Genomic DNA, 19933 nt, shown 5'->3' with positions numbered 1-19933 from the left:
AAGGCTAAACCTGCACTTGTGTCAAAACCTTAAAAAGGGTCGTAATGAGGTCAGTAAAATATGTGTTTTTACTTTTAAAACAAATCCATTCTGTTGGAGAGTTAAAAATGGAGAGTTATACAGTGATGCCTATATATGTCTCAACAAGGGTGAATAAAGGTGACTAGAGTAGAAGAGATTACTGGAGATGACTATAATTATGATCATACATATTTGTGTAATGTCATTACACAATAAGCACCATCACAGAACCAATGGAAAGGCAACGTTTCAGAGAAAACAGGAATAACTAAAAAGATACAGTACAGCGATATCATACTATGTTGCCTCTCTCGTAAAAAAAAAGAACTAGTTCTAAGATAACTTTCGTTTAATACCGCCAAAATATCACAAACTGGAAATGATAAACACACTGACACAAGTACTAGTGAATTCCCCCCCACTCCCCCCCGCCCACCCACCCAAAACGTAAAGATCATTATAAATAAACACATTATTTACAAAGGCAAATGTCAGTCCAAAAGCACTGCAGAAAAAAGAATATGTAGAAAAGGGAGGAAAGAAAAGACCTGGAAACTATCCACAACTACCGTAGTCTGCCTAGTTTCTGACCCTACAAGTGCACAGGATACTCAGCAGTCTCTAGGGCTATTTGGTGTGTCTCTAGCCCCGCCTTAGGTGGAGGGCACCATGTCCTTGATGACGGGCTCCCTGTTTAGATAGGTGGCCCAGTACACCAGGTTAAAGCTGCCGAAGAGCATAGGGAAGACGATCCTGGACATGCGGTCGATCTTGCTCACGCTATTGAAGGACTTTTTCTCCTGCTTGGGTTTGTGGTTGGGATCGCCGCCCTTAGCGATGGTGGGCAGCGTGGAGTCCTTGGTGATGTTGGGGGCGTAGTTGGCCACGGCAACAGCGTACGCATTGTTCTTCTTCATCACCGAGGCCTTTTCCTTTTTCTGTGCAGAGCATTCGAGGAGAGACGCGCGACAGTTAGACATGATAGATTCATAGAGAAGTTGTATCCCTTCCAAATTCACAATACAATTGAGCTAATAAAGGTAACAGTGTTTACAAAGAGAAGGGATCAATGCTCAAAAAGACCTATGTGAACTGGAATTGTAATTGTAGTTTATTGTTGCAAACAGGGACAGTGCACACTAAAACATTAATCCTGAGTGACAAGAGAAAATGCATTATGCCATGTTTTAGCAGATTGCTATTTTCCACCTGTAGTCCCTGGGCAGGTTGATGGAATGGTACATAAAAACATTATAATAACAAGTAAAATTACAAAACAATGCATAAATGTGAACACTCCTGTCCTGACAGTAGCCAGTGCTTGGCAAGATGTGAGAAGGTGTGGGGACTTCTGTTGGCAGAGTGTTCCATTGAGTTATTGCAATACAGAAAAACTTTCCAAATACCGTGTTGTGTTTTTGTCTTGTTTTACTGTTTAACTTGTGCCATTTATGTGGATGCAAACGTCAAATGAATTGGAGCTTCTTGAGTCCTCCTGGTGGAACTGCAGCTGAGACACGCTGAAGCCATCTGATTGGGTGTTTTACTAATGTGTGATTGTAAAAAAAAAAACACAAAAAAAACACACACACACACACACACCTACACACATCTTAAGGGACACTTCCTGTTCCCAAGAGCTATGCTTGATGCATACACTCTTGGGAGTGCAGCAATGTTAATTAATGAGATTGGTGAAAGGCTAATGCATCAATCTAAATGCAAAATCGTAGCAGTGCAAGGAGCAGTGGGGTGACAACCATACCGCCAAGCCACACACCATTAACAATTTAACAGGATATAACAGTGCAACTTTTTGGTGGGGTCTCATTAATTCAATCTGCTAATTACATCTGGACGAAGTTTTGAGGCCAGTGTAAGAGAATCTAGATCTGCATGTGATATGACCCCTCCTAGCAGAGCCATTTTCATGACAAATGGGTTATAGTGCGTATTTATCATTAAGTGGTATGTAAATGATTTGGCTGGGGTCTGCCGGTATACACAGGTTATGCATGAGTGATACTAATGCATATAAAATGCATCAACATGCAGAAAGAAATTAATCATTGTGCATCTATGTCCAGTTTATATTATATTAATTATGTATACAGTATATATATGAATTACTGTTTTAAGTGGCATTTTTATCTATGTAAAAAAAGATTACAGAGGAGCTATTTGATTTCCTTTTCCCCCCAACTTTTTACTATAAACTGAATTGTGCATGAATGAATTTAATTCATGCTTTTGAATTTATTTAAACTGAATACATACATGCACTGTCAAACACGTGCAATATCATTGTAAAACTAAATTGTCCAATGTCTATTTCTCTTTACTTACTCTTTATTTCATTGCATTTATTATAACTTGTATTATTATATCTTATAGCTTTCTTTTGCTGATGCTTCCTGCTATTCCTTGCACTGTTCCCTCTGCTGCTGCATCAGATTTCCCAGTTGTGGGATTAATAAAGGATTATCGTATCTTATTTGATCTTATCTTATCTCATCTTATTTCACATGTTATGCCCAGTGAATGACAATAACCTGCATGGCATATAAGAGCTGACAGGTTTGTTATTAGCTTTCAATACAGGCCCGTGTGAGTGGTCTTTGCATAGAACCCAAATATGTCTCTCCTCAATCTTAGGCTATTCAAAGTCTGGACTTCTCATTATCCTCCCAGGCACAGGGGTTTAACAGAGTGTCTCATCTGATTGGCCTGATGACATTTATTCTGTATATAATTTGGATGGGCTGAAGACGTCCATGAATACTCAATGTGTGAACCCTGTGCACATATCATTCATTTTGGAGAACCACTCCAAAGTGAGGGGTTGGAGGAGTCTTGAGCAACAGCGATATGAGAGAATTACGTTGCACCGTTTGAATGGAGCTCCGGAAATTTATAAGCCCAGAAATTCATGAGCGGACATTCCTGACTGACCAGCCAGCGTAAAGATATTGCACATTGATCTGCATCCCGAGCTCGAAGCTAGCTAAAGGCAATTTCCCCTGCTCTCACCCCCTCTGCACTCACCCCTGCATTGTAAGACCAGGCACTGTATCTGCGGATCAGCAATCATGTGTAGAAGGATGCACCAGAGAGGAGAAATCGGCTTTTATCGGCCAGTCAATCACTCACGAGAGCATATATGCAGAGCTAAGACTTCTGTGTTGTCTAATCGCATCAGCCCTTTAAACAAACACAATGGCTACTGTCTAATGTATCTCACTTAATTAGGATTAAATTGACCTGCTGAGCAAACTGACCTACAGTTTGCCTGCGGTATGCAAAGGGGGTGGTGGGGGTGGGGGTGTGATGGGGGAGGTTTAGTGTCTCTGAAGTCATGGCGATAACATCGTAACAACTTAATCTCCAGCCACTTCCTGAGCAAATACAAAAACAAGCAGTAGTACCTAGCGTGATAATATCTGAAATGGTGTGTTTTGTTCTGAGAGCACATCCATCAGGATTGGGACGCGGGGCGTATTTATAGAAGCCATTCATTACTCTGAGAAGCCTCTGTAGAGCTATCAGGAGACATGAGGGAGGGGAGCTGGTGAGGGCCAGGGCAATGGGTGGACAGTGGGATACACACACACACACACCCACACACACACACACACACACACACACACACATACACGGACACAAACACACAGACACACACACAGACACAGACACACACACACACACACACACACACACACACACACACACACACACACACACACACACACACACACACACACACACACACTCACACTCACACTCACACACACACACACACACACACACACACACACCTTCATCTCCAGTCCAATACACACCAGGTATGGGAGGACATTACAATTGAGTTCATTTGTAATAAACACCCTTATTTAAACTTAATCTTCCAACGTTTTTTCTGTCTGGGTCCTTTATTGTTTAATGAACTGTTTATATTCATTAAATATTAATCTTAATATCACATTTTCATACTACCTCTCCATACAGTATGCACCTTTGTATAATTAAATGCATTCTTCCTAGTTTGCGATTGACTTTAACCTTATCAGTGTGGACAGATCCCTGTCTTCCCCCCCACAACCCCCCTTTCCTGCTGTTTTACCCCTTTTGACGTTTTTTTTTTTTTTAATCTCATCTCATTTGTTCTCTGTTCCACTTGGAGGGCTGGTGATGGAGCCTCCGCCTCTCCCTAGGAAGCTAAAAGCCTGCTGCATCGACTGGCCTCTCTGTATCTCTCTCTCTCTCTCTCTCCCTCTCTCTGTTTCTATCTCTCTCTCTCTCTCTCTGTTTCTCTCTCCCTCTCTCCGTGTCTCTGTTTCTATCTCTGTCTCTCTCTCTCTCTCTCTGTGTCCCTCTCTACCTCTCTCTCTGCTTACCCTACTCTGCACACAGGGGGCCAGAGAAGCGTACAACAGTGAGATGCATCAAAGATACACCCCATTGTGTAGAGAGGAGCGGAGCAACTGGATGGACACATCAATGGTATGAGTTATTTCTTTCACAAGCACCGTTGGTTAATTATTTCCTGGTGTTAATAAAATATTAATTATTTCTTCAAGCAGGGCTTTATTACTGTATTAGAAGCCTGAACACACCTCAGTTATTTTCACAAACACTGTTGGTTACTTATTTCCCGGCGTTAATACAGTAAAATCATAGTTATTTCTTAAAGCAAAGCTTTATTATTATGATGCCATAGCTTTTGAGTTGTATCCTACTGCCCTGGAAGAAGAAAACACAGTAGCCCACCATTGCTGGGCCCATGTAGCCACCACCAAGGGATAATTAACCTATAATGCTTCAGGAAATCCCCTCTGTGCTGTATTACCATAGATTGTGATGGGCTGTCACCTTCCGATCGATCACATCAATGCGCGCCTCTCAGAGAAAATTGATCGTGACAGCTGATTACCTTTTCAGTGACAATGCTTTTCCCATCCCAGGCCCAGCCACGCTTGGTGAAGTAGTTGACGGTGGCGAACTCGATGAGGGCGGAGAAGACGAACGCGTAGCATACGGCGATGAACCAGTCCATGGCGGTGGCGTAGGCCACCTTGGGCAGGGAGTTACGAGCGCTGATGCTCAGGGTGGTCATGGTCAGTACAGTCGTCACGCCTGGAACACAAAGACAAATTAAGCGTAAAGACTTTTTTCTGTTTCTGTGAAATCTGTATTGAAAGACCTCAGCGGATGGAAATAATAACAGCCACAGCAACGTCCTTGACTTTAGGCATGCACATCACAGGAGCCATGGATCCATGAAACTCCATGGCACGGGCATTCGGCGGGAGTCTGAATAGCTCAGGCACTATTGTGGAAACGCATATAAACCCAGCGGAGCTCCAGCAGGGCTGCCACCATCCGTTGATTACTACTCTCAGTGGACTCCTCCAGTGGCGAGGCCAGACAGGACACACACACACACACACACACACACACACACACACACACACTTCTAGTGGCGAGGCCAGACAGCGCCCAGCGTATCTTTCTCTGCCACATTTGCTCTCATTGTTTAGAGTCATCATTAGCCAACTGGACGGAAACGCTGCGTCCATTCATGCTCCACTGAACCTGCAGTGTTCCCTGGTATTCCCTTCTCTCTCTCTCTCTCTCTCTCTCTCTCTCTCTCTCTCTCTCTCACTCTCTCTCTGTCTATTTTGTGAAAACATTTCATCCTCTTTTCTGGCGAGAAAAAAGTTATTTAGGAGTGTATTTTTACACTCGGGAAAGAACTGACGCAAAGTGCTTTGAATTATTCTAACCTACTTTCCCGTATTTTTGTTTTAATTGCTTGGAAAATAAAGCGCATTGGCAGCCCACATTGGCGAGGACGAATCAGACATTGACCTTAATGAGGCTTAACTGGCAGATTGTCTTCTCCACAGACGGTTAGTGCCGAGGCCCTCCAAGCGTTGGTGACATCATCACATGGGGACTCCAGAGGACCTAACCATTACAAAAAAACAACTCGCTGTAACTCCTGTGTTGGTGTGAAGACAGAGATCTTGAGGAATCCTTGAGGGATGCCCGTAGACATGAGAACCAGTGAAGTCTATCAAAGCGCATAAATAAAAGCTCCTAATTAGTTTCCAGCGGCGTCAGACACTCCTGTGCCTCCTCCCCTGAGTCTGAGTGAAAAATATGACACCTGATTGTCTGAGGTAAAAAAATTAAAAAAACTTTCAGCAACACTCACTGTCCACACACACACACACACACACACACACACACACACACACACACACACACACACACACACACACACACACACACACACACACTGTGTCCACACCCCAGAGAGATGTATCATTCTCAGATGACCTCTGACCTTCAGGATATATAGCTCATATTTGTTTATCAATGCTCACATGAACAACAGACATACAGTACATTGAAAATATAAAAATATACAGTATATCTATCAAAAAATGACTCCAATGAGTGAGATATACAGTGGTGCTGACCTGGGCTCGAAATGAATGGCTCTTTGGAAGGGGGGTCATTTAAGATGATAGTGGACAGAAGAGGTGGGCCACAACACAAACTGATTGCCAAACAACTGACCGGGTCTGTTTGCCTAGGCAAATACTCTCCGCATCGGCTCATTCATATTGACGAAACAGCCACTAATCTTCAGATCCGGGGAGGCAAACGACGGGGAGGAACTAAATATTGGACAGAGTTCTGCCCTCTCCTGGGAGATGAAACATGTTTACATCATTTCAGCAGGACGGACCTGACCAGATTGTCAATGAGACTACAGAACCACCCATCGCCAGAAAACCAAGGGGGAAAGGGATTTATAAACTACAACACCCATCTCAAAGAACCCTCAACAGTCTGGTCCTAGAGTGTATGGGATTACCCATCTTGAGGGAACAACCTTTCATTCCAAATCCATCCCGAGCTGTGATGGTCCATAATACTACCCATAAGGGTCTTAAGCATGTGAGAAATTCGACGTAGTGGCACATTTGACTCCTTTAATCCTCTGTTAAAACTTTGATTTATGGCATATATCACAACATCTGCACACCATGAACCACAATTAACCAGGCAAAGGCAGCAGATTGAGCTAGGTGTGCGGCAATCATGGCTGACTGAGCCACTCATTATTCACAGAGAGATTAAAAGGGTGATTAATTAGAATTAATTACCGAGTTCTTTGCTTTTTAAAAGCGCCAGTTTGACAACAAGGTCACGTGCTCTTTGAGGCAAGCTGACACTTGCAGAACTTTGCTTTAATGTTTTTTTTTAAATTTGGCAAAATAGTTCCCAGAAAAAATCTTATTGTAGTGGTACATATGACATCAATGTTTAAAAGTCAGACGTCTAGGAATCTTGAGGTCAGGGATGTGAGGACTCAGAAGGTGTTTAGTTTTATACTAACGATAAGAAAAGCAAATTCTTTTAATGATCCAATAATCTAAAAATACACCCCTTTTGAGAGAGAAATGAGCTCTCTCCCTGGACATCTCCTTGGCTTTTAGGCTTTTTCCTGGACTTCAACAGCGAGCCCTGGAACAGTGAAGTCATTAAAGCCTCATCAGCTACACTAGTGAAATGAACTCAGCGCCAAAACACACCCAAAGCACATTAGGCTAAAAAAAAAAAACACAGCCATTAGAAGTTAATGACACCTAGGGGAGAAAACATAATTTTTTCCTTTTTGTGAAACATTCACCAATGCTGATCTTGACCAGAAAGCATGTGCAGTGGTAGTGAAGGACCTTAACTGTAGACCATGCTTGAGCTGTAAGCGGTTGTGGCTCTGTGCTCAATGTAATGAACTTCTATGACCTTTGGTGTGGAGAGAAAGCGCGCGAGAGAGAGAGAGAGAGAGAGAGAGAGAGAGAGAGAGAGAGAGAGAGAGAGAGAGAGAAAACCTCCCTTTCAACAACTCCATCTGACAGACCTGCTCCTACTCCTCTTAGAGCTAACCTTTCTAACTCCTGTGCCTTAGCCTGTTTTAGCAGCTAACCTTTCTAACTCCTGTGCCTCAGCCTGTTTTAGCAGCTAACCTTTCTAACTCCTGTGCCTTAGCCTGTTTTAGCAGCTAACCTTTCTAACTCCTGTGCCTCAGCCTGTTTTAGCAGCTAACCTTTCTAACTCCTGTGCCTTAGCCTGTTTTAGCAGCTAACCTTTCTAACTCCTGTGCCTCAGCCTGTTTTAGCAGCTAACCTTTCTAACTCCTGTGCCTCAGCCTGTTTTAGCAGCTAACCTTTCTAACTCCTGTGCCTTAGCCTGTTTTAGCAGCTAACCTTTCTAACTCCTGTGCCTTAGCCTGTTTTAGCAGCTAACTGCCTGCCCAGGGGAGTTGCGGAGACGGCCTTTACATACGACCACAACGCCACAAACCTGAGGGGTTTGAATCTCACCCTAACTAACCTAAGTGGCCATTCCAACAGGCTCACGTGTCATCACTGAGCCCGAGGATGAGGCTGGCATGAGAGCACAGGGGTTGGGGACCGTGCCACTTTGTATGCCCACATGGGAGGGTAGGTGAGGGGTTTGGGGAGGGGAGAGTGGGTATTGTGGGTAAGGGGTTTGAGGTGTGTGTGTGTGTGTGTGTGTGCGTGTGTGTGTGTGAGTGTCTGTGTGTGTGTGTGTGTGTGTGTGTGTGTGTGTGTGTGTGTGTGTGTGTGTGTGTGTGTGTGTGTGTGTGTGTGTGTGAGTGTGTGGGGTGGGGGCCAGGCTGGCAGATGCTGCGGAGAGCATTACTCGGGGCCACGGCACTGGGGAGTCAACAGTGGCAGGAGGCGGTGTGAGCTGGGTACTGAGCAGAGACTCAGAGGTGTTAGCCATGGATAAGCACTCTCACACACACACACACACACACACAAACACAACACACACACACACAACACACACATACACACACACACACACACACACAACACACACACACACACACACACACACACACACACACACGCAAACACACACACACACACACACCCACACACGCAAACACACACACACAACACACACACACACACACACACACACACACACACACACACACACACACACACACACACACACACTGAGATCATATAATGGTGATGTTGGAGAGGACCCAAGAGAGTGAGACAGAATGATAGAGGCAGAGAGGCAGACAGAAACCAAGGAAGTAAGAGAGGAAGATAAAGTGGGAGAAAGAGAGTGAGAGAAGAGGAAAGACAGAGAGAAAGAGAGAAAGACAGAGAATAAGAGATAGACAAGGAGGAATAGGGGGAAAGACAGTGAGAGGGCCAGACACAGAGAAAGAGAGAAGAAGAGAGAGAGAAAAAGAGATAGACATTGAAGGAGAGAAAGGGGGAAAGACAGTGAGAGGGCCAGATACAGAGAGAAAGAGAGAAGAAGAGAGAGAGAAAAAGAGATAGACATTGAAGGAGAGAAAGGGGGAAAGACAGTGAGAGGGCCAGATACAGAGAGAAAGAGAGAAGAAAAAGAGACAGAGGGAGAAAAAGACACAGAGCCCGAGAGCCAGGCGGGGGAGACAGACGGAGACGGAAGGACTTCTGGATGTGAGCCAGAGAGGAGGTTAAGCCCCAGCCCCAGAGGTCTGGGAACCACCTCCGTAATGTGATCAGGTGGACTCAATCCCCCATAATTCCTCAAAAGGAAGACAATGCAAGAACATTTTCCAAGCTCAACATTTTTTCCCTGAGAATATGAAAACCTGGAGCAGCATAAAAAGTGTCTGGAGAGAGCTCATTCTGTCTCAATACGAACACACAAATTGAATTTCGAATTGTATTAGTCATCCAATAGTCTCACAATCAAGGTGTTTTTCCCATCCTCAAAGGATTCCGGCAAATGATCCCTTCAATCCAATCCAATCCCATCCCTCTGAAAGCCTAGCGATCCCCCCCCCCCCATTATCACTCAAAAAAGCACAACTCTCCACAAACACACCATAAACCCGACGTGACACCTTGAGTTACAGTCCCTGTCGGTGCGTGGCAGACGGGGGATCATCGGAGCCCTTTAGCACGAGGCGTGAGGGGCTCTGACGGCTGGAGCTCGGCACTCACCGAACACAGTCCTGGCAGGCACCGACTCTCGGTTGAGCCAGAAGGACACCTGCGATAGGATGACAGTCATGATGCAGGGCAGGTACGTCTGGATCACGAAGTAGCCGATCTTCCTCTTCAGATGGAAATGGGCCGTCATGACTGTGTACTCGCCTGTGTGGGTGGAGAAAATCAATTACTGTAAGTAGGCCAACGGTACTGGGAATTATTACATATTCAATTGGACCAGAGCGGCAGGGCACAGACAAATCCAGAAGGGTGCATTAGTGGAACAAGGAACAGGAGCCGCGCCTAACCCTAGCTCTTTCCTGACCAACAGTGCTGAAAATGTTCCCCCCTTTCGGAATTCAAAGCAACCCAAAAGGTTTGGCCATGAACTTACAGAACCCCAATGCTAGTGTGTGGTCTTGTCATTTCACTCTCATGGAAACATGGGGGCGAAAAAGACACAATGAGAAGAGACACCACATAGATACAGTAATGGCATGAAAAAAAAGTATTACGACAGCATCATTTGCACGACGGGTTCACTTTCGAAGACAGACGGTGGGCACAATGCCGGTCTCTGGAACTGAGAACCCCTCTCCGAGGAGAGCGCATGAGACAGGAGGGGAGAAAGATGCCCGTTGTCCATGGCAACAGAAGAGAGGAATGTGTCTCAGTCCTTGTGATTCTTAAAAGGATGCCTTGATTCTGCCACTTGGCAGAGGGGGAACTCCCTGTCTTCTGTCGAGCGTGCAGAGTAGGGTTTTTTTTCTCTCCCCCCTCCATAATCCCCAAAGACTTAGCAGTGCCTCTTTTGTGTGAGCATACACTGCTTGCCGTAGCCTTCTCGTCCTCTCTGCTGAATGCCTGTACGTGTGTGTGTGTTTGCGAGAGTGTATATATGTGTGTGCGCCTGCGTGTGTGTCTGTGTGTGTGTGTGTCTGTGTGTGCGTGCGTTTGTATGAGAGTGTGTGTGTGTGTCTTTGTGTGTGTGTGTATGTGTGTGTGAATGTGTGTATACCTCCCTGAAGAAGAATCCACAGACAAAGAGGCTGTTCTGTGTCTTTGTACACTCAAGACTCCTGTACCTCTGTAATTTAATTTGTGTGGCGATGGCTCTTGCTCATTCAGAGGAGCGGGGGGGGTGAGAGGCCGAGAGGCTGATGGGGAGGGGACTGAGGGAGGAGGAGGGGGGATTTTTCCTCCGAGAGGCTTAATGCTTCTTTACTCTGACCGTGAAGATGGTAATTACAGCATGAAGATGATAATCACCCAGTGGTCGCCCTGTCAAAGTCAGCCTCGGCTGCCAGACCCCCCCACCACCCCACCCCCAAACAACCGCCACCACCATCTCTCCGAATCGTCTGATGACAGACTAGACATTTTTAAAAGAAACTGACTAGAAATTGTGCCTTGGGAGAACACACTTATCATGACCTCAAATCAACAAAGACTTGACTAAAGAGAACACATTTATAAAGACCTCAAATCAACAAAGAGTCGTGTAAAGAGAACACACTTATAAAGACCTCCAATCAGTAAAGAGTCGTCTAAAGGGCAGAGGGTGTTGGAGACGCCAGTGAACTCACCCAGCCATGGAAGACGGTGTTAGTTAAGAGAAGAGGGAGCTGGGCACAGACTGTAGACCTGGTTAGTTCAGTCTCCATCTCCCCAGATTAATAGTTTGCATTTTTGCAATAATAACTTGCAGTGTCAGTTCACTCTTTAAACTGTTAAAGGTTTTGAAGGTTAACATGGCAGAAAAGAATAGGTACCAAGCATCCCTCCCAATTGCATTCCAATTCTGTCTTTTCAAAAAGAGGGAAAGAGCGTGTTCAATGGCCGGCGGTGCCTTCAACAATTACTATTTCGTTGACAATAACTACTCTAAAGCAAGCCAGACATTTGTATTGAAGAACGCGGTAAAAAAACCTTGGATGTTCGATTTTCCAAAGACCTTGTTCATCTCCTTTCAGCTTTATTGATGTCTCTCAGCAGACCTCAATCCAATTTCCTCACAGCAACAACGGACATGTTCTGTCTTCTCACAGCAGACCTCGATCCAATGTCTTCTCAGGCTCAACGGCCATTTTCTGTCTTCCCTAGCAGATCTCAATGCAATTTCCTCAGCGGGAACAACGGACATGTTCTGTCTTCTCACAGCAGACCTCGATCCAATGTCTTCTCAGGCTCAACGGCCATTTTCTGTCTTCCCTAGCAGATCTCGATGCAATTTCCTCAGCGGGAACAACGGACATTTTCTGTCTTCCCACAGCAGACCTCGATCCAATGTCTTCTCAGGCTCAACGGCCATTTTCTGTCTTCCCTAGCAGATCTCGATGCAATTTCCTCAGCGGGAACAACGGACATTTTCTGTCTACTCTCAGCAGACCTCGACCCTATTTCCTCACAGGAAACATCAGACATTTTCTGTCCTCTCCAGCAAATAAATGGTGGAAGGAGCGATGACGGGTTGGTCAAATTAGTTCCTCCGCGTCTGAATGGTGGCGGAAATAAGCGAGGCTCTTAATTAGCGAATGATACTGAATGAGCGACCCTCACAGAGAGGCCTGTGCCGCTCCTGCAATGATGACACCAGCGCCCCACTTGCAATGCAAATACATAATGAATCGGAAGACAGTGTCAATGAAGGAATATGGGTCATCCTGTTATTCCTGCGAAACTCCGCTTTCTTTGATTAGGAGTGGAGAGATGCCAGTGCTAGCCAATTAGATGGAAATGAACCCTTCATGTACACATTCACAGGGCTACTGAATAGGACCTTATGTGTGTGTGTGTCTGTGTGTGTGTGTGTGTGTCTGTGTGTGTGTCTGTGTGTGTCTGTGTGTGTGTGTGTGTGTGTCTGTGTGTGTCTGTGTGTGTGTGTGTGTGTGTGTGTCTGTGTGTGTGTGTCTGTGTGTGTGTGTCTGTGTGTGTGTGTGTGTGTGTCTGTGTGTGTGTGTGTCTGTGTGTGTGTGTGTCTGTGTGTGTGTGTGTGTGTGTCTGTGTGTGCGTCAGTGATCTTTTGAAAAAAGAGTGCGTGAGCATGCATGTGTGTGTCTTTTTATGTTACTACATGTAGGTTAAGTTATGCAATGTGTGTGTGTGTGCGAGAGAGAGAGCGAGAGAGAGAGACAGAAAGTGATAGACAGAGAGAGAGAAAGAGAGAGAGCGAGAGAGCATATGCATGTATGCGTGAGTGTGTGTTCATGCCTGAAAGGGAAAAGAGGTCAACATCTATCTCTTCTTAAGGATAAATGACCTTTGAAAGTCAACACAAAACACACTTCCACTAAGGTTTGTAGTGGAGCAAGAGGATATCCCTGTCTGATGGCACTGGCATAGAACAAACACACAGAGACACGCACGCACCCCCACACACACACACACACACACACACACACACACACACACACACACACACACGCATCAGTAACCATCACAGCAGCTGCACCGCTACCTGCTCAGACAGGTAACAGATCTGTACTGGAACTCCCAACATGAACTCCAACACGCTGCGTCCATTTTGAGACTGGAGATGAGGCCAATTTAACTGAGTGTGAAACATAACAACATGAAGCTTTTTTTCCCCTCATTCATTTCCCTCTCTCTCTCTCTCTCTCCCTGTTAAGTGGCTACAGGGCTCGCAGCGCTATGCAAGATGTCCCCAAACACCCTTTCAGCTCAAGTGAACATTCAAGTGTGCCAATCGACCTAGATTCCGCCGCACGGTAGACTACCCACTGACACTGTCATAATGAATGATTAATCCAAAGTCAGCCCATCTAGAAAGTCTTCGAAAGCCCCTACAGAGAGAGACTGGTGGTGATGTGCCGAGTGGTGATGTGCCGAATGGTTCAACCGCGCGCTCAGCTTGAGAACACAAAGCGGCATGTTGGGGGGGTTAAGGGTACGGTGACCGTACAGAGGATGACAGGCTGTGGGGATACAATGGAGGGGTTTCCCAACGTGAGGGGAAGGCTTTCCAGGAGAAATGATGAAAGCGCACTTAAAGCTTAACGCCTCTGTCAGGGATTGCCATGGAACGCTTCGGAGAGAGAGACTGATGTGTCTGTAACGTTTCTTTGTGATCCTGGATATCCGCTGACATTGGAATCAATCAAGCCCTGGCCTGGTGAATATCATGCTCAACCAGCGCTGAATCTGTGCCATATTAGGCCCGGGTCTGCTCCTGAATCAGACGGAGGATTTCTGGTTTTGCCGCCGTGGACGTTTCTGACCGAGGTCCCTTTGTGTATGCAAGAAAAGGCCCAAAAAAAAGATGGAATCAGCAAGGCGCATTAACACTAAAAGGTCTATATCCCTCGTCCGGGATATTTTTTTTTTTGAGTTTTCGTCTTAGAGACATAAAAAGAACAACCACGGAAACATTGAACCCTTTTCTAATATTATTGCTGAGGTCTTCTAGAATAGAATCATGTATTCCATTTGTGCATCAATGTTTTTAGTTAAGCAAAATGTACAAAAACATCAATGAAAGACAGACAACTTAGAAAAGTCTCAAAGGCCTTGGACCTTAGAGTGTTAAGCATCACTGAGATGCGTCAGCAGACTGACTCACACATTCATTTTCTAATGCTAAATATCAGCCCGTCAGATGCTCACTGATCATCTGCATGTATCATACAAACAGGGCAATACATTTCGGGTTAGAACGCCTTCTTAGTGGTTTTTAAAAATTGAATGAAATTGATATTCCATGTACGTACAATGTTGAGAACTCTTAAACATCTGATGGCGACAGAAGTCATGTAGATGTGGAGAAGAGGTGAAGACAAGCAGTTCAGGTGACTCAAGTGATCTTTGATTGACGATAGCTTTCTGGCGTTGAAACGTTCCTTAAACGTTCCCTCGGGATCAATAAAGTATCCATCTATCTATCTATCTATCTATCTATCTATCTATCTATCTACATGTCTGTCAGACGTTAGTGCTGGTAGATTAGAGTTAATCATCGTCCACTGAGCTTTATTCTTCTTAATAAAAAGACTTTTTGACACAAACGCTCCCAGAACGGACCCCACCTCCAAAGGGCCCAAAGTCAGCAGGTCATACAGCTCAGGCATGACCATACAGCTCAGGCATGACCATACAGCTCAGAAGCAGGTCATACAGCTCAGGCATGACCATACAGCTCAGGAGCAGGTCATACAGCTCAGGCATGACCATACAGCTCAGAAGCAGGTCATACAGCTCAGGCATGACCATACAGCTCAGGCATGACCATACAGCTCAGGCATGACCATACAGCTCAGAAGCAGGTCATACAGCTCAGGCATGACCATACAGCTCAGGAGCAGGTCATACAGCTCAGGCATGACCATACAGCTCAGGAGCAGGTCATACAGCTCAGGAGCAGGTCATACAGCTCAGGTATGACCATACAGCTCAGAAGCAGGTCATACAGCTCAGGAGCAGGTCATACAGCTCAGGCATGACCATACAGCTCAGGCATGACCATACAGCTCAGGCATGACGACTTAGGAGTTTCCTCACAGCCTCCTGTCTGAGTGAGTGAGTGCTACCTCCCAGTGGGCTAGGTCTCTCCAACTAAAAAAACATTTCCCTCTGTCTCTCTCTCTCTCTCTCTCTCTCTCCCTTCTCTCTCTCTCTCTCTCTGTCTCTCTCTCTCTCTCTCTCTCTGTCTCTCTCAGAGCTCTGCTCACCTCACCTGTCTGGTAAAAAAGGACAGGGAGGGAGAGCTAGAGAGAGAGAGGAGGGACTTTAAACAAGAAAGAGAAAGAGGAAGAGAGAGAGGATGAGATAAAGGGCAGAGAGACAGAGGCAGAGTAGAGGTAGAGAAAAAGAGGCTGAGAGAGTGGGGGAAGGATCAGGATGAGAATGAGAGAGAAGGAGAGAGAGAGAGAGAGAGAGAGGGAGAGAGAGAGAGAGAGAATGAGAGAGAAGGAGAGAGAAAGAGAGAGGGAGAGAGAGAGAGAGAGAGGGAGAGAGAGAGAGAGAGAGGGAAGAGTGTGTGTGAGGCGTGGTGGCTGGCCCAGAGAGAGAGAGAGAGAGAGAGAGAGCGAGAGGGAGAGAGTGAAACCACTGAATGAGAATGAGAAAGTGAAAGAGAGAAAAAGAAAGAGAAAAAGAGAGTGCACAGAGTAGACAAGAGACTTTCCCCATCTGTGTCTATCCGTGTCCAGGCCCCGGGCTGCTTTTCCATGTGTCTCTCAGATGCATCTCCAGTGGCCTCTTCCCGGCAAAGTGGAAAGTCCTGTTGTGGCTGCTGATTCAGGTTTCTGCCCGTGCCAACGTGTGTGTGTTTGCACTCCGACTAAATGGCACCGTGCTGGAAAGTGCAGCCAGTGTTCAGGGGCAGCCATTTAAAAGATGTTCTATTTTGGGTGGGTGTGAGACGGAGGGGACGGGAGGGCACTGGGAGGGCACTGCACAGACACGCCCGAGCTGAGAACCTCATTGAGAGCCAGCGCCAACATGACAACATGACAGCTGAATGAGACTACATGAGATCCATGAATATGGTGATGGACACAAATACCTACATAAACAAAACACATTTCATGCAACGAAGAGGATTATATTACTGTGCTGCTGTTAATTTGTAATTACACAGTTAAGTGCACAATGGTGTACCAATGAATACTGTCATACTGTATATGATTAAGATTACATATCCTAAGATTAAGATCCGGGATGAGGTTTGGATTATTATATATACACACACAAGTACAGACTCTCCTGGTGGCATTACAGATAGATCATTACAGATAGATCATTACTGAATAACGCTGAACTTAATTGTGTAACAACAGTGTAACTAGGAGGCTATAAATCGAATGTTATTTCTTTAGGTACCAAATCCATAATTCATATCCGTTGGGGAAAAAACCTAAAGCGTAAACATGCTGCCACGTGCTTTCATTAGTGTGTTATCTCACCTGTGCTGGACTTGATGGTCTCCTGTCCCACGGTCTGTCCGAGCAGATCATACTGGTTGAGCCGGGAACTCTCCCCTTCTACCACCACTGTTGTGTTGGGAGTCCACTCATAGCTGACCTCTGACATGGTGTAGGCATCTGGAAAACACGAACAAACTCTGAGTGGGCATCTCACTAAACAAGGAAGATATCCATGTAGGCATCTAGAAGACACAAACAAGCTCTGAGTAACCATCTCACTACACAAGGAAGATATCCATGTAGGCATCTCACTACACAAGGAAACTATCCATGTAGGCATCTCACTACACAAGGAAGATATCCATGTAGGCATCTCACTAAACAAGGAAGATATCCATGTAGGCATCTAGAAGACACAAACAAGCTCTGAGTAACCATCTCACTAAACAAGGAAGATATCCATGTAGGCATCTAGAAGACACAAACAAGCTCTGAGTAACCATCTCACTACACAAGGAAGATATCCATGTAGGCATCTCACTACACAAGGAAACTATCCATGTAGGCATCTAGTTTGAACTGGCTGATCCAGTTATTACCCTTCAAGGCAGGATCAGCAATCAGCAAGTTCCTCGCTGTAAATGTGCCTTCCAATTGGATTGGCTCTTGATTTTGTTCATTGGATCACTTTTCAGCGCACAATTTGCTGGCATGTTCCAACACAGTCCACAGTCTGACCAGTCCACAGTCTGACCAGTTCACAGTCTGACCAGTCCACAGTCTGACCAGTCCACAGTCTGACCAGTCCACAGTCTGACCAGTCCACAGTCCACAGTCTGAACAGTGTCGATGTCCTAGACTGCATCAGCCAGGCACCTTGATGGTGCACAACGGTCTCTTCTCTTGAACCAGAACTGGGGATCATTGCAACCTTCATCTGGCTGAAGCTGGAGAGCGTTGCATTCGTCATCTTGCTGGGGAGCGGTGGGAGGGTGGTGGTGATGGAATCGTGGCCTCATGCTTGAGAATGCTGGAACCTTATGCTTCAGAACACTGGAACCTCGGCTTGAGAACGCTGGAACCTCATGCTTGAGAATGCTGGAACCTCATCCTTGAGAATGCTGGAACCTCATGCTTCAGAACACTGGAACCTTATGCTTGAGAATGTTGGAACCTGATGCTTGAAGTGCTGCAGCATCTTCTTGGTGCAGTTTCCAAAAGCTCCCTTTAAGTGGCCATTTTCTGTTAGACGGTCCTTCCACGCACAAAACCTCTCACTAGTTCCGCTCTATTTTTGCTGCCTAATTAACAAAAACAAATATGTTCACGAGTGTTCAAATTCACAACTTTATTGAAAGTAGAATCCGCTGAATACTGGCTATCCATCTGCGGAGTCCCCATTCTTTTCCTTATATGCAATATGAGACCTCCATAACATATAAACCAGTATACATATACACGCACCAAATTAAAATCCTCAAGATTACTTGTGTGTGGAGAACACCACACCAACCAAACAAAAAAAACACTTGTGTCAGCATCTTGAACCAGACAGGAAAAAGTTTAGAGTCTGCACTGAACAAGGCAAGACAAAGTTTTCTTTTTTAGTTTCCACTGAAACATGCGAGAGAAAGTTCAGTGTCTTGACTTGAACCAGACGACAAGCGGTTCAACCCAGGCCTCACAGCAGACAGGAAGCGCAGGAGGAGTAATTCCAACTCATTACTTTTTCTCAGCAGGCGTCATGAATAAACAGGGCCTGATAATAACTCAGTTTTAAATACCACTGAATAGGGCACTCGTTTGCCTCTGATTTATCACCGCGTCTGTTTGATTATGGCCTGGCGTTCCAGGAGGGTCGCATCTACGGCACCCCAGCGGTCCCTCGCTTTCTCTCTTTCCTTCCTTCCTTCCTCTCTTTCTCCCTCCCTTCCTTCCAATCCTTCCCTCCCACACCCCTTGCTAAATATGATGTATCTCAAATGGCAGAGAATATTAGACTTAGCGCTGCCAAGTGGTGACTCATCAACCCACTAGAGAATGATTCTTTTTTTCTTCCCTCTCAGCGCCTTCTCTTACACTAAAGAGAGAGAGAGAGGGTGAGAGAGAGAGAGCGGGAGAGAGAGAGAGAGAGGGAGAGAGAGAGCGAGAGAGATATTCACTCACACACATTAAAGGATGCATTCACTCAATCTGACACCTGAAGTCGGGACCCTGTTACAAATTAGCCCCACTTCGGTTGTTTGGGAGATGTTAACACTATCAGGAACTGCCAGGTCTGCATTTCCGCCCTGATTTGATCGTTTTTATGGGATGAATAATGAACTTTTAATATCGATCTTATTTTCATAACAGACCCTGTCAAGGCATATAGATCTCTAACATTGAGATAGATGTTTAATACTTCAAGCTGGGTCTATGAAATTGACCACGGTGCATGGAGTAAACCTGTCTTTTACAGAAATTATGAGGAGCATAAACCTCACTAAAATTCATTAAGGTTGTATAAACATTAGGGAAGATACGGATAAACTTTAATTGAACTCGTATCATAGCATTATGCTTCTGAAAGTAGTGTGCATAGGATCCTTACAGCTGCCAAATTTGAGCGGGCAGGAATGGAAGTCCATAGGAAAGTCCTCGAGGTGCATTGGACACTCTGCATGCACGGTCAACCTGTGGCAGGAAGAGAAAGAGCAAAAGCAAGAAAGAAAGAAAGAAAGAAAGAAAGAGGGAAAATGGGGGAACGTCAGAGTTCTGCACCTCAGAGAGTGTTTTCAAAATAAAAAGTATAGTTTCTGCTGTCGGAAAAAAGCTTTAGTGTGGATGGAAGACAACAGTACTATGTGTTTTCAAATATTAAGCTAGTTAAGTTAGTTTATAAAAGGACTTTAGAAAACCAGAGGGAAATGGTGGAATGAGAGAAAGAGGAGGAAAGAGAAAGAGAGAAGATGGAAAAAGGAGAGAGAAAAAATTGAGCAG

General features: G+C 45.2%; 1 protein-coding gene across 1 annotated transcript in view; it reads right to left on the bottom strand.

Annotated features, from left to right (window-relative positions):
• Window positions 1-479: 479 nt before the first annotated feature.
• The window catches only part of gabra2b (gamma-aminobutyric acid type A receptor subunit alpha2b), a 31482-nt gene continuing 12028 nt past the window's right edge, over window positions 480-19933 (bottom strand). The window contains exons 4-8 of the mRNA XM_080844138.1: window positions 19545-19627; window positions 16991-17128; window positions 10083-10235; window positions 4952-5154; window positions 480-959 (exon numbers count right to left, since the gene is read on the bottom strand). Of these exons, the coding sequence (XP_080700264.1) occupies window positions 675-959; window positions 4952-5154; window positions 10083-10235; window positions 16991-17128; window positions 19545-19627 (862 nt within the window). The 3' untranslated portion in view covers window positions 480-674. The remainder of the gene's footprint in view (window positions 960-4951; window positions 5155-10082; window positions 10236-16990; window positions 17129-19544; window positions 19628-19933) is intronic.

This window comes from Sprattus sprattus, assembly GCF_963457725.1.
Source record: "Sprattus sprattus genome assembly, chromosome: 8".
NCBI classification, from domain to species: Eukaryota; Metazoa; Chordata; class Actinopteri; order Clupeiformes; family Clupeidae; genus Sprattus; species Sprattus sprattus.
Note: the sequence above shows the minus strand (reverse complement) of the source record. Positions and strands in the feature narration are given on the sequence as shown.